General features: G+C 39.1%; 2 protein-coding genes across 5 annotated transcripts; both read left to right on the forward strand.

Annotated features, from left to right (window-relative positions):
- Positions 1–247: 247 nt before the first annotated feature.
- LOC104449245 (uncharacterized protein KIAA0930 homolog) lies at positions 248–8,456 on the forward strand. 4 transcript variants are annotated; one of them, XM_010063335.3, is made up of 13 exons: positions 248–545; positions 914–1,103; positions 1,269–1,343; positions 2,765–2,871; positions 3,457–3,517; positions 3,966–4,025; positions 4,141–4,215; positions 5,104–5,256; positions 6,277–6,331; positions 7,034–7,156; positions 7,591–7,639; positions 7,738–7,921; positions 8,085–8,456. In XM_010063335.3, exons 1-13 carry the CDS (start codon positions 514–516, stop codon positions 8,106–8,108), a joined length of 1,188 nt encoding a protein of 395 aa, XP_010061637.2. In that variant the 5' UTR covers positions 248–513; the 3' UTR covers positions 8,109–8,456. The 4 variants fall into 4 exon arrangements, with proteins under 4 accessions (XP_010061637.2, XP_010061638.2, XP_010061640.1 ...); XM_010063336.3 differs by lacking the exon at positions 7,591–7,639 and having other exon boundaries at positions 249–545; positions 7,686–7,921; positions 8,070–8,456; XM_010063338.3 differs by lacking the exon at positions 7,591–7,639 and having other exon boundaries at positions 249–545; positions 5,104–5,226; positions 7,686–7,921.
- Positions 8,457–15,152: 6,696 nt separating this feature from the next.
- On the forward strand, positions 15,153–15,883 carry LOC104451825 (basic leucine zipper 4). The gene has a single exon (XM_010066404.3). The coding sequence runs from the start codon at positions 15,195–15,197 to the stop codon at positions 15,618–15,620; it is 426 nt and encodes a 141-aa protein (XP_010064706.2). The 5' UTR covers positions 15,153–15,194; the 3' UTR covers positions 15,621–15,883.
- The last annotated feature ends 1,315 nt before the right edge of the window (positions 15,884–17,198 follow it).

Genomic DNA, 17,198 nt, shown 5'->3' on the forward strand with positions numbered 1-17,198 from the left:
TCCATAATATGTCTGAGCATTCCTGTGTGAGGACTCTTATAATATCTATTTTAGATATTGAAAATCATATAATCAAAGGCCCGAAAATGAAAATAAGATTTTATACGCTAACGTTAGTATCCGACCTTCAGGCCCCCGAAAAATGCTGAGCCGTAACCGTTCAAACCACGACCGGTAGGAGCGGCGAAATACCGAAAACACCCCGGGCCGTCGATACCTGTCCTCCCGCCAAACCGATTGTACGTTCTCCTTACGCAGCTCCGGCGCACCATATAAAATCCTCCCCGGCATGTCCACCTGCGCTCCTCCACGCACAGCAGCGAGGTCGAGAAGTCGTCGCCACCGTCGCGGAGCGGATCCGCCGCGCGCGCGCTCTCAGCTCGAGCCCCTCGCCGGCCGCGAGCCCTAATTTTTCGATTCCGCCGTCGATTCGACCGGAGGAAGGCCCCGGAGTCGGAGGTAGAGAGAGAGAGAGAGAGAGCAAGAGAGAAAGGGATTCGAATCTGAGGAGAAATGGTCGGGGACGAGGGCGACACTCCTACTAGGTGCTTACGCTCGCGAGCTCAGTGCCGTTATTTCTGTTCGCCTGGACGTTCTCGCGTTTTTCGATGAGTCCTAGGTAGCGTCGGGATCGGGGGATCGCGGATTGAATCGGGAAGTCTTTCGTTTGTTGCTAAAAATCGATGTTGCTCGTGCTTTGCAATTGGAATTCTGAGTTCCGCGGGGGATGGATGGATGGATGGGCGTGTGGTAGCAGGGGTTTAGTGCGATTCGGGTTCTTGCGGATGAGCGGTTTAAGCTTGCGGTGGTATAGACATCGCGATTGTTGTTCCCCGGGTAGAAAACTCTACATGCATTCGCGTACCTGTACGAACTTATGAGTTACGACGCCTTTTTTGGCACTGTTTTACAGGTATGAACTGTTGAGTATGGTGAAGAAGCACTCCAGTTTAATAGGGAAGACGAATGTCGAGGAGCAAGACCCTTCGGATGTCGAAATGGATCCAAAGTTCTGGCATGATGTTTTTGATTTTTATTTTATCCGTGGGAAGGAGTCAAGGGGGCGGCAGGATGATGACCTTCTTTTTTTTGTCAGAAAAATGGTAACCTTATTTTCTTATCTGCAGTCAACTGGAATGCGTATCATCCATATAGTGGATCTTCCATTTGAGCCAATGCCTTTATTCCATGATCTACATATGCTATATGTGTTACCTTTTAATTGCCATCGGTAAATAAAGTGCTCTCCATGGAATTGTCTGCTGTAGAGGACACACGGTGATCCGTCGAATGAGAGTCCAGATGGTGTATCTCCCTACTTCGTACGCAGGTGGGCTTCTGAGGTAAAAGGGAACATGAGAATACTTTTGAGCTACTATACTCTACTCAATTTTGCTTTCCTCCCTTTTTCTATGCCTCGCCCTTTATTTTTAACAGTAATATAACGGTCCCTTATCTCAATGGAATTAGATCTTGTTAATCTGTTGATTTGATAAATGATGGTTGAGCTAGGTATGTCATATTTGCATGGTACACTTGCAATTGTGCTGTCCTTCTAATCAGATTAGCTCTGCATGAATTGAATGTTGATTTCTGTCGATCAAATATCTATCTCTTCTTTTTGCCAACATTGATATTATCATTGCAGAATGTAGTTTGATGTAACTCTAGTCCGAGGAACTAGTATAAGCCTGACCATGTTAAGCTATAGTTGTCAGGGTAAACTGAAGATGCAGTAGGTATTACTCTTGCTTGGTGACTTGGTCCCAAAGAGGTTTTAATTTAAAATTTTTGTCGATTTAGTTTTTCTAGAATTTCTTATATAGTGCATGGTCTTAAATTAACTGGATTTCATTTAAGACACACAATGATTCAGATTTATTACCATACTTGGAAACGTACTTATCGTAGTTTGCCATTTCTGTGACATATGTCAGCATGACATACTGAGGTCTCACTGAACAAATGGACATGCTTAGTATTGGCGCATATCTAAGGTTTTATAGGAATTGTAACTTTTCCAAACCTCTTCTGAATTTCCTGGAATACTTAACATTTTTCCAATGGTTTGATTGCAATTATAAATCTCAATTTCTCCTTATGGACAGTTAGCTAACTAGTTCTAATCATTTTTACATGGCCTAGATCGAGTTGGCTCTTGATTTTGAGGAAAGATTTGAGGCAAGCCACAAGTATATGGAAACTGAGGAAACTACTGAAAATTTTTGCTTTATCAACTGATACAGGGTACATTGGTCGTTTTTGTACATTGAAGGAACATAACTTGAGCTGTGTCTGATTCTACTGTCTTCTCTTTCCCTGATTGTGCACTGTCAACTTGGCTGCAACCTACGAATATTTTTAGGCTCTCTTCTGTGAAGCTTCTCTGTACAAAATATTAGCGTGACCAGATACTAAGTTAAAGAGTGAACTTCGTGAGTGGAGTATCCTCATAGTAAATACAAGTAACTTTGCTAGCTACGTACAACAATTTGACTCAACCACTACGTGCCTTCTTTTTGTGTCATTCTTTCCTGCTCCTAGTGTATTCGAATCAGACGTTTGTTTGTTGTAGTCCTCTCAATATAAGTATCTGGTCTGATTCATTGTCTTTAGATTTCAAAGGAAATTCTGCACAAAAAATATGCCCACTCTGAATCGTTCACTTACCTGTTTTCCAGTATTCTACATGCACTTTGCTTTCCAGTTGATATGATCTGTTAGTCTCTACTGATATAATAATACTGCTATTTTTTGAAAACAGTTGGATAAGTTACTCGGTGATAGTTCTGATGAAGTGGACTGGAGGCGCTCCTTTTATTTGAATTTGATTGCGCACACCTCCTTTACTGTGACAGTTGCAATTTGCAGGCAAGTCAACTACATTAAGTTTTCACATTGACCTACTCCGTTTGCTGGAATTTGAGAATTTATAGTTTGATTCATCAATTGTGTTGGCAATTGTCGAAACTTATCTTAATTAATTTAATTTTTCCAAGTATCTGTGAATTAGAGGTGATGAGAGGCTAGGGTAGGCCAATTTAGATACCACAAGGCAATCCATATTAGTTTAAAATGTGCCCTTTCTCTATCATCTCGGTTTCTTTTCTCCTGCTATAAGTTTGGAGTTGGGACCTATTACTCCCTTATGGTTCATATTTTTAAATAATGAGATATTAGTTATCTTAACTGTAATTTCTTCTTGGAGAGTTTAGTTGCTGCATGCCTCTTTGAAAGATGCATGTTTTTTATTTACCGGCTCCACTTGCAGATGGTGGCGGCTGTTGTTGTTGAAGTGAAACTTCCACAAATAAGGAATATATGTAAATACTAATGTTAGCACAGGCTGCTTGGAGCTACATACTTGAGATGTCATGCTTGGTTTTTTCCCCAGTGTTATTTCCCTGTAATGCTCAATTAATGTAAGCTGTGTTTCTGTTCGATTGTTATCTGCAGCCATGAAGTCCTCAGGAACCATCAATCAGGACAAGATACACCACTGTCTCCAATATATAAGGTACTCATTGCAACCTTATTTATGCCCTAAAAATTAGAGTTATAAGATGTATCCCTTGATTACATATTTACATACATCTCCAAGTTGTTTTGAGTCTTTTGACCTTTACAAGGAACTTTCATGTGCGGAAGATCATGTGCGGATGCTACCTAAGTGTCCTAGAAATTGTGGGTTGCAAATTTTGTTTAGCTATGGATCTCTGCATACCCTGATCCTTTTCCTTGGATTGAGAGAACCTGTTGCCTGTAGCTGCTAGTCTGCTGTAGGCTGTAGTTTTTCCCTAATCAGTCCCTTTCAAGCCAATAGGTTCAATATTGATTTCTTTATTCAAGTCCCTTTCAAGCCAATAGTTATTTGCCATATGTTAAGAGTACTTATTTGTGGTTTTTTTTTTTTTTTTTTTTTGGGTTTCTCTGTTTTCTAATTTGAAGATCGATATTTTCTGCAGGTTGTGAAAACTGTTTATGCATCTCCTAGTCGTGTCAATTTCCATTTGGACTCAAAAAAGGCAAGCTACTGATTCTTGATCATTGCAGCCTTTTCTCCTTATGGTTCTAGGATATTACAATTCCCTTTTTGTTTTAATTGAGTTGCTATCTGACGATGTCGTGTCTCATATCTAGGAAGTAGAGACAACACCTGCCTATCCAGATATCTGTTTTGCTGTTGACGACTTTGACTCCACGTTTGATGCAGTGGTAACAGTTCTAATTTTTTTTATCTATGCATTACTTATTACATTGGTGATAATAGCTTCATATTTATGCTCTCTTTTGCTAAGAAATGAGATGCTTCTGATTTGATGATAGAATGGTCTACATGGCTGTTGTGATAAGTTAATAGAATTGATTTCTTATAGGAACGTGAAAGTTTCTTCATTTATATTTATATCGGGTTTTGTGACGTTGCTCATACGAGAGGCCACTTTTCTTATAGCAATAATTTGACTCTCATTCTTGAACAAGTGCTTCTAGTTCCATATTCTTGTGTTCAGTTGAAATCATGGATAACGACCTATCAAATCTGTCTTGCTGTGTTTAGCATAAGTTGATTGCTACATGATAGGGTTGTACAAGGTTTCATGATGTGGATATTATGTCTATATGTTCCTTGGTGGAAGAGTTCAATGCATGTTTTTATTGTCCTTTACCTATAGTGTTCCAAAGCTTTTGACAAAGTTTCTATGAGATCCTAAAAAGTTCTTATCACATCCTTGTATCCTCAAACTTGAGTCATAGGAAGCACATGCTTTTACATTTTGCATCTCTACGGGGTCTTGTATATATTGTTTCATTCTTCCTTCCTCATTTTATAATTTTGTGGTTGTATTATCACCATGCAAGCCTCTGCCTACCTATGTGAAGTGAAAGTAAAGATTGGCCCATGACTCGCATCTAGGCAATTTTCCATTGTCTTTGTTGGTGATATTGCCTTTGCAGCCAACAAAGATACTCTGATTCTTCAAGATCATGAAGAGAAGATTTGCCCACTGGTTGAAACATAAACAGAGAACATTGTCATATCCTATTTCATTTTGAGTCGGTGGCTATCAGTTGAAGCATCTCAGCATTCATTTGCCTATGCAGGTCTTGTCATCAACAGACCATTGCTACTGTGTTCTACTAAATGCTCATGATGGAGCAGCATTTCCTACGCAAAAGGAGCAAAATGATTGTATTTCCAGTAGTGATACTCCTCTGCGAACTGAGGCAAGTTCTGGCAACTCCAAGAGCATTAAGGTCCGTGTACATAATTATGTAGTAGATCTCTGTCAGTTCTTCTCATGCATACTCATAGGCATGGATGCATTTGCTTGGCTGAGTAAGTCTTTTTGTTTTTTTGACATGCATGTATGCGTGCAACTATGGTTCTTGAGATTAGTGTTTGCGCCTTGCCACTTAGGGATCTCACTTATCCTCATTCTCTGTACATCATGCATCCTCACTGTAACAATTGGCTCTATCAGATCATCAACTACAAGAATTTTTGTTTTGGATGAAAGTTTCTACTTGCTTTATGGTATTTCAATTTTTCTTTTTTCTTTTTCACAAAGATATTCTATTATAAGCTCTTTAGGAATTTGACCCAATTATCAATGAGAGTGTTTTCAGTTTTCCTGTTTAGTTTTTATATGCTCGGGGTCTTTCATTATAGAGAAGTATATAAGCATTAAATGCATTTCTTTATCACTCAAGATGCATAATGATCAGAGAGGAGCTACTTCTCTTTTAACCGTTTAACTTGCTGTTTTGATACTATCAATGAGAAAGTTTCCAGTTTTTCTTGTTTAATAGTTATATTATTCTAGGTGTTTGTATATGAGAAGTTCAATAGGCATTACATATTCTTCTTTAGCACTCATGACTGCACTCGATATACCTTAGGATTGGGAGAGTTACTAGTTCTTGTGTAACCTTTATTTTACTGTTGAGTTATGCTTAAGAAACCCCCTTTGATTGTCAAACGGTGGTCGAGGTCTAGGATAAGTTAATTTTGAGTTTACCTGATCTGTTAAACTGCTGCCTATCTCAAGATTTTGGTTTTTATGCATAATTTGCAGACCACTCAACTATAAGCTGTCTACCAATTGTTTGTTGCGTTATGTTAATGGGAAAGTTTGTTTGCACATGCTAAGAATTATTCACTGATATGGTGAAGGTTTAATGGTGATTTGTGGTTAATCTATGTGTAGGTTTCATTTGATGAAAAGGTTCCTGTTTTTGGAAACAGCATCTTTTGACTTGTTTTTATGAATTCAGATTACCCTTTTTTCAGGATTTGTCAGCTATCAAATGGTTAGAGAAGCATACAATGGTACGATATTGCATCATTTCATTTATTGTTTCTCACTGGTATAACTCTTAATTTTCTTGGATTGTTTTTTCTCATTGTCATAACAGTGTAGGAAAATGCTCATGTCAAGTTTGGGATAGTTGTAATTGCTGTCTTGTTACTTGCAGTACATCCCCTCTTCCTTTTCCCTCTCTAATAGCCTCTTTCCAAAATGAGCCTTATCTCAATACCATCTACAGGAGAATTGATCTACTAAGGGGTATGGTCTCATTTAAAGTGTACATTAATCTCTGACAAGAGATTTGGTGCCAACTAATTTACTTCGGGATTAGTGCATTTATATTGAGCTCCATAAGTAAGAATGAAATATTTTAACTTTCCATGAGTTTGGAAGGCAAATATTTCATGCTAACACTGCAGAATCTTGCTGATTTCATTTTTAACCGTAAGCCCCTGAACTAAGCTTGCCCTTTTAAGGATTACATGCTTGGATCACTGTATTCTTCATCAATTGAAGATAATCATTAATGTGGGTGAGGATAATTATTCATCAAACAAAGAACACTTGAGAGGATTTGATAATTTTATTACAATGGCTTTTGTTTCTTGTTAGAAATAATAGCTATATGTGCTGTAGATGATTTACTGTTGAGTTATTGTGCATGCAGTTATGTTTGTTATTACAATGTTGATGACTGTGTGTTTTATGACTCTCTCTCTCAGCTGGAAAGTCTCAATTTGGGGGCCTCTGGTCACTTGGCCATTCACTTGGTAAACAAGATCGCCTTTATATGAAAGGACCTGGAGGACGTGGGGAAGTTGAGGTTGCTGTTTCTGGTGTTATCGGTAGGAGTTATACCCTCCACATTTATTGGTGCTCTCTGGTCTTCATGAAATTTTATTTGGATACATCTGCTGAGTCAAATTTGAGTGTTACGCAAACATCATTCACAAGAAAGAGAACTTTCAATGCTATTTCTTCTTCATTTTGCAATTCATTTTGTTAAAGTATGGTCAACAATTTTCAGCTTTATAACTACGATATCGGTAACTAGAATGATATTTGGTATAATCAATGGAACGGGATATTAGTACTTTTCTCATGTCTTCTTTCTTCATTTTCTTTTTTGGTTTTTTTTTTTTTTTTTTTGGGGGGGTGGGGGTGTTGTGTCAGGGTTGGGGGTGGTTACATATATTGCTCTTTCATCTGATTTTAATGCACCACATTCCACACGACATTTTATCGACATGGTTGTGACTCATTCAATTGGCTTATCCAGAAAAGGGAAAACAAAAATCATCGACTGGGAAGAGGAATAGATTGACTAGGTTTGTATTGTTAATCCATTCCTGACTCTCGATGTTGCAATATCAGATCAAAGCAATGAGGATGTGGGCCCCTTTTCACCAGTTTCTGTATCTAACAGAGGATTTGGGATTGGCTCAATCGTTCGGAAAGCGGCATCTGTGGCATCTGTGGCAGCTAAGCATGCATATGCTGTAGCCTCAGCTACCACTAGTCATGATGATGAACTGATGATACCCCTAAAATGCTGCTTGATGTCTATATCTCTACCATGGGAACACATTGCTTACGATCTTCTTTTCAAGGTAATTGCAGTGGGAATTTGCTTAAAATGAGATTTTTACGGTGAGAAATTTCACTTTCCATTCCCTTACAAGTCAATGGTTATGATTATGCCTTAAATTTTCTTTGGTCTTGGACTATCAATATATTGGCTTTCCTGACACGAAGTAGTTGTCATGGGTTTAGGGAAGTCCTCCAGTGAACTTATAAGCATTCAGGAAAATCGGACAAGAATGCCCATCTGCAAAGAAAAGCTTAAGGGGACCTATCTGTAGGAGATATAAGAGTTGGAAACTGCTAGATGGTGTTTTTAGAATTTAATTGATCAACTCTCCCCTCCCCCCTTCTTTTTTAACATTGACTTCTTCTTTTTTGGGTCAAACCCTTTAGTTGTTATGTGTTGGAAACAAATGTAAGTGTGGTCATAGATCAGTGGACAATCTATGTTTTAAATGTCAAGGGGAAAAAGGTAATTTGCTATCCCTATACCCTGATTTGTAGCTCAGTTGAATGGGCTTAATTATTCATTGGGCGCATGGCAAAGACAGTTTTTTGTAATCCCCCGAGCGTGAGCTGTCTTCTAAAAATTGAAGACCAAATATTGGTCAAGTAGTATCAATGTCGCTATGCATTTCGCCTGTGGCTAAACTTCTCTTGATTGGTTTTCTGATCGGTAGTTATGTAATGCAAGGTAGGTATCGGTTTACTTATCGAATTTTCCTCTCTTGCCTGCTGCAATACCCAGTAAGGAGTGAAGCTTCTCTTGAGCTAAAAGACAACAAATATTGCTGTCGTTATTCATTTAAACTGAGCTTCACATGAGGGGAGATGCTGACTTCAGAGAGTGAAGATGGTGCCTAGTCTAAAAGAGAGAAATATTAAGATATTGTGTCTTGATAACGGTCTTCCCTACGAGCTCTTATTTTGATTGTTCACTGCATAGAAGGGGTGAAGGCTGAGCCGATGGTTTTGGGCAAGCAGCTTGAGCATGGTCATAAGCCCCGTTTGGTTCAAAGATTCCTAGGCTTTCACCCTCGAAAGGCTCTTTTGGGAAAAAATTTAGGTGTTTGGTTCAAAGATTCTGGAGTGGCCCTTGGCTAAATGCTTGGCGCTTTGAAAAGTTAAAAGCCCAAAAAGGGTGAGGAACTATTTTGAATTTTCAGCATTTCGGAAATACAAGTCCACATCTACTATTCATCTATTGACTTTTTTTTTTAAACCGATCATCTTCCCCACACCCCAATCGCCGTTGATTGGCAACGAAGTTTCATCGATTTTATTTTTATTTAATTTAAAAATAATAAAAACCATTTGTAAATGTTGGGTTCACCTTTTCTTTTCTTTTTGTCATTTTTATCTTTTGACAATCAATAGCCTAACTTTTTATTAATACACTAGAATGATCATTAATTAACGAAGATGATTAATACTACAATAATTAAAAAAATTATTCAAAGTTGAAAACAAACCCTAAATCAAAAGTTGAGCTTTGCATCTAATCTATAATTAATTTTTTAATATAATTTTTAAATAAATTTACTAATATATATCTTTTACATTACTTTCAACATAAGAATGTAAAAGGTTATATAGTTATTGTTTCTTTTTTATAATTTTAAAAATACTAAAACTAAAAGACTTAATTTGGTCACATTAAAGGGCTTTTTAAATATATATTTACTAAATAGTCTTGCATTTCCTTAAAACATTTTTTAATTATAATTTACTAAACAGTCTAACATTTCGGAAAACTCATTTATCTCAAAGGTATTTGCATTTTCTTAAGGACATTTCCCCAAAGCCAAACCAAACGGGCTCATAGTTTTGGGGAGGACAAGCAACATCTCTTAATGGTTGGATGAGTGGTCCACTCAATTCGGTCCGGATGCAATAGATTTCTTCAACGTCTCCATTCGAAGCGAATTTTGAGGGCCATGCCCAATATTTTTTGTGCGGAAATGTACATGGATGGATTGATCTATAAGCATTGGCGGAGACTAGTCAACACGAGTTATGGATAAATCATTTTAGTATCTAAGAAGAGATGGCACATGATGCTCTTGGTTGCTTGTTGATAAATGGCTAACCCTTTCTTTCCCACTTTCAACTGCGCTTAGCTAGAGAGATAGCTTCTTTTAATCCTTACTGGAGATTGTTGTTGTGACTCTTCAGCCCTCAGATATTCTTGAACGCCCCCCCCTCCCTCATTTATGCAAGGGTTTTCAGTCCTCTCTTCATGCACAGCCAAAGTTCTCTTTTCTTGCGGGCCGAAAAATTCTTCCAAACCAATGTTACATCTCCATACTTCTTTTGGCATGTCACTAAGACAACAAACGTCAAGGGCTATCCTTGTAATCCACACCAAGTTCTTAATAAGGAGAATGATACTTGGAGTGTTAAAACTTTGCACGGAGGGACAATTTGGTGCTAAAATTTGGAAAGATACACTTAAATGTCAAAATTAAAGCAAAATAGGTCGATTAAGTGCCAACGTCGAGAAAATCCAATCAAAATGTTGACGTGGCGTTTTTTTAGTGAGATAAGTGTAAATGACATCATTTTACATTGACATGGCCATATAAGCCAAAAACAATGTTGTTATGTCTTAGATTTGAATTTTGATATAACTATTAATTAAATTAAATCTAAAATTAAATTCATAGTACTAATAAAATGTTTAAAAAAAGGGAGAGAAGAGTTGAGGGCTTGGTGACCTCGGCCGACCCTCCCCCAACCGTCGCCGGGGTTGGCGACAGTGGGGCAAAACAACAAGGGCTTGCATAGCCCTTGCTGTTCTACAACTCCTCCCCCCCCCCTTTAATTTAGTATTAAATATAATGTAATTAACATTTATATTAAAATTCAAATAAGAGGCAAAACATCGTTATTTTGTCTCTTATTTGTTAACTCAACTCTCTTGCGAGCCAATTGCCACATAGGATTTCCGGCCAAAGTCGTCATAACTAGCATTTGGTATCCCATTTTAAAAAAAATGGCATTTATGTGTACTTTTTGTAACTTTTAACACTTATGTATCTCTCTATGTCAAAATTTTGACACTCCAATCTTTTCCCGTTCTTAAGGCCAACAGGGTCTTCTTTTCCATGGTTTTTTGCAGCCTATATTTCATGGTTTACGCACTCGAATGTCAGTGACATAATTTGGGCATTATAAAATAAGGGTTACAATCTTTTTTCTGATGAAAACGAGGAGGGAAACCAACAAAAACCCACCTGCAGGGGGTGGTTGCGAGCATTATAGTACTTTTTGAGGGTCTGGGTTTATTAATATCTATACGGCATATAAAAACAAGACAAAAGGGGAAGGGCATCTTATGATCGGACATAATAAGGTTCACAGCACATGAACCCTACTAAGCCTTGTGTTAAAGCCTAGGTTTCAGGACAGCCCCTGAATCATCAGAGGGACCAAAGAAAAGCATCCAAAAAAGAGCAGCAGCGGCAGCAGCAGCACGAACGAACGTGTGCATGCATTGGCATGTTACCCTCCACTATCACTTTTAGGCTTTAATTGCTTAAAATGCAGCAACTGAAACTAACTGCCAATCCAGGGAAAAGCAAAAATGCTAACTAAGAAAACTGCCAGGGATTGCAGTTTATTGGTTTTTGAGCTATAGTGGGACGCATAGCCATGTGCCAAAAAAATAGAAGTGTTCCCTTTCTTTCCCAAGAAGTGGTGAGGCAAATGAAAAGCACGAAGTTGCAGCTTTTGCCCTTCTTGCATTCACACATATTGATTCCTCTGTCCCTACGTCGCTACTATACCCATTAAGGAATAGAGTCGTATCAGATATATTAAGATCAATTTACAAAAATTAATATACTAAAATGAATATAACAATGAGTTGATGATATGCATTGAAATATTATTTCACATCACTTAACAACGAGTCTTAAATACTCTTTATATTTATGCGATCTCTTTTCACCTATTAATTTAAACTTTTGGGTTAGCATTTTCTAATATGGTATCATACAATGCTATCATTTTCACAAATATGTATCCGACACCTGTCGCATAGTCAAATTCGACATCTCTTCTAGTTTAGACTTTCCTAACAATATGCAACCACCGATAAGAATCTGCCACGCAATGTATAGATTTTGCCTTTTGGTTTACCGACACATAAGGTTATGGCGTTGTGGGTGGGCATTACGACATTTCAATCTCTTAAAGAAGGACTAAAATTACTTTTTGGAGGGGGCTGCATACATTATTATTTGCTGCTCCTCTCTGATTGGTGGGTTTCTTCATCAAACGTCAACCGCATGTGTCGCTAGTTGCTAACGCCCGAAAGAACACACTTGCAGTGCCACCTGATGCCATCACCACGCATCACCGTATCTAGCGCCACCAGAATGACGCCTCCGGCCTCTAAAGTCTCAACCCAAATACACCAAAAACCCCTCCTCCTCCTGGTCACTTCTAGAGCCACACCGCATCAGGCTCGACCTTGTACGACCTTGTTCCTGAGAGAGAGAGAGAACAATAGCTACTCGCCATGGTTTAAATTGTTAGATGAATGCGTGATTTAATATTTAATTATTCAATCAATTTCCTTATACGTAAGCTGGACTTTGGCTTATATCTATAATATGACTTGCTACTCTGATACCATATGAGGTTTTGTAGAACTAGCATCAACTATTTTGAAAAATTTAAACTGTTAGATAAAGGGATAATTTAATATCAAATTATTCCATCATCTTTCCGTGTGGGTTTACACTTACCGATACGAATTACTTCATGGATAAGCGACGAATCACACAATGAGTAGCAGCCATTGGTTTTTGCATAAAGGTAACAACAAACTTTAGTCGGCAGATTTAAAATATGACATTAGAGTAAAAAATCATAAGTTTGAAAACTACTTCAAGTCATCATTTTCAGCAGCCATCAATAGACGATATATATCCATAGTTTTTTTTTTTAACAGAATATATATCCATAGTTGAAAAGTCAAAAAAATTGCTAGTGGGCTTGAGTGAATACGATTCTTTACTTGTTTTTTTATATGGCAGTTTGGCATTACACAAGCGGCGGTCGGTTTTCATATTAAGATGGCTAAACGCCACTTTAAGTTCTCTTTTGACCGGTTATGGTCTATCCAGTATACATGAATTTAAATAAAGCAAAAGCTTTATCTTTGCGACGTAATTTAATTTTCCTCCCCCACTTTATCATTATTACTAGAACGTGCCCACTTCAAATTTGCTAGAAAGTGACTTCATTCATATTGTAATCTTTGAACTCTAGTCATTGGAAATACCTTATTTAAGGGAGAACCACCCAATAGTAAATGCAACCGTGTTGAATTTCCCATGTTGCACTCTCTTCCAGGTGTGGCCATTGGAACCGCAGACACGCAGAGCAAGAGATCGAATTCGAGATATCTCTCTATTGCCGAATCAAATCGAATAAAGGTTATATAAAGTATTTAGAGTTTTCTTTTCATTTCACCTTATCTTCCCATTCTCCTACTTCAATGGAGAAAGTGCACGTGGAGAACCTATGAAATTTATCTTGTTCCTAAAGAAATGCCCTTTCCAGTGCTATGCCAAGTCACACATCGACCAAGAGAGGTCATATTGAGTGATTCATATGTTATCATTCAACCCCAAATGGTCGTTACTTAGAATAGTTCTTCTGGGGACTTGGCCCATGTGGAACTGACTGAATCATTATTGACTAGGTCCATGCTCAAACCGATGGGGACAGGGAGTAATCGCCGAAGCAAGAGAGCTTGAATAAGGTGCAACCATCAATGGACCTCTAGGATGGCAAAGGGTGCAAGAATCCACCAAACTCCACATCTAATAGAGGGAGTTTAAGTGGATGTCACTTTTTTAAGTGAGGGAGTTTGTGATATCTTAATTCCCAATTAGTTGGAAAAGACCGTTTTGAATGGCTCATAAGTTGATGCGCTCTTAAATAGTCATCCGTCTTATATGGTCACTCAGAGTACTTTTTTAAAGTCTTAGCCCATGTAGCACGAACCGGACCATTTCAATAGCGGTGTCAATTATACATCAGTCAAGTCGTTTTCTTGGTGGATATAACGCGCCTAAAGTGGAATTGACGAAAAGTCTTCACCTAGTCGCCCACATGGTATTTTCTTTTAGGATGATGTTTAGTATCACGTATCACCTTTATTGGTATATTCGAATTATGTATGCATGCTTTACTTTTTAGATTAAGTAACATATCCAAGCGTCAATCTTCGCATATACGCCAGCGGATGCCTTGAATGTGGGAACTGACTGCCCTAAAATAAGTGAATTTAGTGCCTTCACTATCCCTCATCACTTTTCTAGTAAAACAAAGTGAACATAGTTAAGTAGATAGATTTCTAGGGCCATTCAAAATTCCATTAACCAATTTCTTTGGGCAGTCTATCGTATAAGACCTTCTCCCAAACACACCCGAGGGGCCAAGCGTTCGGAATCTGGTCTAGATAAGAGGAGCTGGCAAGCAACCCGGTCATGGAGTTTATTGATTACAAGGAAACCCCAGATGAGATTAGTCTCTGCGCGATAGTCTAGACTGAATCGATCATAGTAACACAGAAGACAGTGGAAAATTCAAAAAGAAAAAAAAAAGAAGAAGGAAAAAATGGGTATTGAAACTTGGTCTTGCACATGGGAGCCCTCCTTTTCTCAAATCTTTGTGCTCTAGACAGCAAATAGCACCGACAAGTTCCGTGTACCTCAACTTATATGCTCTCTCTCTCTCTCTCTCTCTCTCTCTCTCTATCTCTCTACTTTTTTCACCTGCGTATACCATATGACTTCGGCTGAATCTTTCTGATTATTCTCTAATCTCATTAGTTGGTGTCATGCCTTTGGCCGATCCTTCGTAATTAAGCTAAACTCGAAATCTTTTCCTTGTTTTTTTTGGTTTTTTTTTTTGGGGGGGGGTGTCCCATCTCCCGCCATCTTCTACTTTACATAAAGCCAAAGGAAATTTGCAAATCCATGCATGAGGAAGAAAAAGTGATCCCACTACTATTTCTACCTAATACCTCCCAAAAAAAAAAGTCGTAATTTAATTAATCCCTTGATCAATCACACCTAATTAGAGAAAAAGAAAAAGGAAAAATCTCACCCAAAAGATGAATTTTTTAGACAAATTATTAATCAAAAAGTTTCTCCTTTGGATGGACCCCATGTGTCCCTCCCCTCCCTCCTATAAATACCGTGCTCCTACACCACATTCCCTCCCTTTTCCCTCTCTTTCCTCTCTCCGGTCCAATATTCTTGAGCGGTTCTGTTAGCCATGTTCTGCTCGGATGACCCGGTTCACCACCAGCTCCTCACTTATGACGAGCTGGAAGAGCTCCTGTCGATCCTCGAGTCAGAGAGCCCCGTCAGCCCCAATAACTCTTGCTCAGAGGGCTCGAACCGGACCCTCAGTTCCGCAGAGGATGATCGGAAGCGGAGGCGGATGGAATCAAACCGGAAGTCGGCGGCCCGGTCCCGCTATCGCAAGAAGCAGCACCTTGAGGAGCTCACGGACGAGTTGAACCGGCTGGGTGTCGTGAACCGGGAACTTAAGAGCCGGCTCGAATACGCCATGACCCAGTTCTTCACCGTGCAGACGGAAAACGAGCGGTTGAGATCCGAGTGTGCGTCCCTATCAGCTCGGCTCTCGGATCTACATTGGATTCTACTCGCCATGCAAAATCACATCAACCCTCGTTAATTTTGACTTAATAACCAATAATTCCTCTCTCTCTCTCTCTCTCCCCGTTCTTTAGTTAGGCAGGACGAGTGACCAAAGAGGATACGATGGGTGAAGAGTCTTTAATGAAGCAGAGCTACGTAAATACAGAGTTTTTATATGCTCGGCTAGTCGAGTGTTTCCCATGCATAATGTACAAAGCTTCTTTTTTATCCATTTTTCTTGCTGTCGTCAACCCTAGATTGTACTAGGGTTTTGTTCTCCTGTCGCTGTCACATTCTCAGTCGGACAAGTAACGAAGGGCTCGTTTCCAATGATGCGTATGACCCGTGCGATAGACATTTCGACACTTAAAGCCCCAAGAAATGGGGAAAGTAATGTGTGATGAATGGCGTGTGCGTGTGCGTGTGCGTTTTCCAAACTTTCGAAGGGTCGTTTTTGGACCGCGGATATCGCCATCCTTTACCTAAAACTTAGGACGCGGTCTGACGAGAAAAGCTAATGGCGACTGGTCTGGATTCCTTTAGTCTCTTGACAGAGAGAATTGGATTCTAAGACAGGAAACATTGCAGCAGGCAATAATTAAATGGACTGTCGTTTTATCATATACGATGCCTTTCGCACGTGACACTTACAATTCCACAAGTGTACGACCCATCGCATCGTGGAACACAGCAAATAAAAAAGTCGATAAACAATGCCACGCTACAAAGCCCTAAATATTTTAGACTGTGTTTGGTAATTTGAATTTCAATTCGAATAGAGTTATTTATTATCTTAGTTGATGTTTAAAAACATGCTCTTAAATGGAAATAAACTTGGATATGTCCGGATAAAATGACAAATAAGAAATTTTAAACAAATGAGATAAATTCGGATTGGAAAGAAAAATATAAAAAAAAAAAGGAAATTAGAAAAAATGAGAAGAACAAGCTGTTGATTGCTGCTAGGGAAGATTGGTGCCACCGCCGACCCCGGTGGACACCGCCCATAGACTGAACAAATGGAGCATCGACGTCGAGGAGCTGATCCAACCCTCCTCATCGACGACCTCGTCATGTCCAGAGTCAGCTTCATCTGCCATCGTTGCTCATGGTGTCTTTTTGAGGGATGATGTTGGACAGGAGATTGGTCGGGAACCTCCGGCTGTCGTCTGTGTTTCTCTGCTCCATCCTCGACTCGATTCCGACGTTGATCTCCACTGTTCTTGAGTTAGGTCGGCCCAAATCTCGGGTCAGGACTTCTTTTAGACGAGTTAAAGGAGTACCAAACTCCTTGTAGTTATCCGATCGTCCATTGCTCTAAGGTGTTGTAATCACACGAATATGGTATTTGGCTTTTTTGAGGCATTTGGTGGAAACTTTACGGCCGCAGCTTCTTCATAGCTCCAGAATTTCACTGCCGATTCCACCAAGATCTTTAAAAGATGTGCTGCCAAACACATGCTTTGGCACAACACTGCACAAAGCAACTATAGCACAGTCACAGCACATCTGCAACTATACTAAAGAGGCGTCTAAGATCGGTCGACTAATTCAGTTTATCAAGTAATGTGACGGTCTGTAAGTGATTATTTATGTTAGTAGTCCTTTAAGCGCC

This window comes from Eucalyptus grandis, chromosome 6, assembly GCF_016545825.1.
Source record: "Eucalyptus grandis isolate ANBG69807.140 chromosome 6, ASM1654582v1, whole genome shotgun sequence".
NCBI lineage: Eukaryota > Viridiplantae > Streptophyta > Magnoliopsida > Myrtales > Myrtaceae > Eucalyptus > Eucalyptus grandis.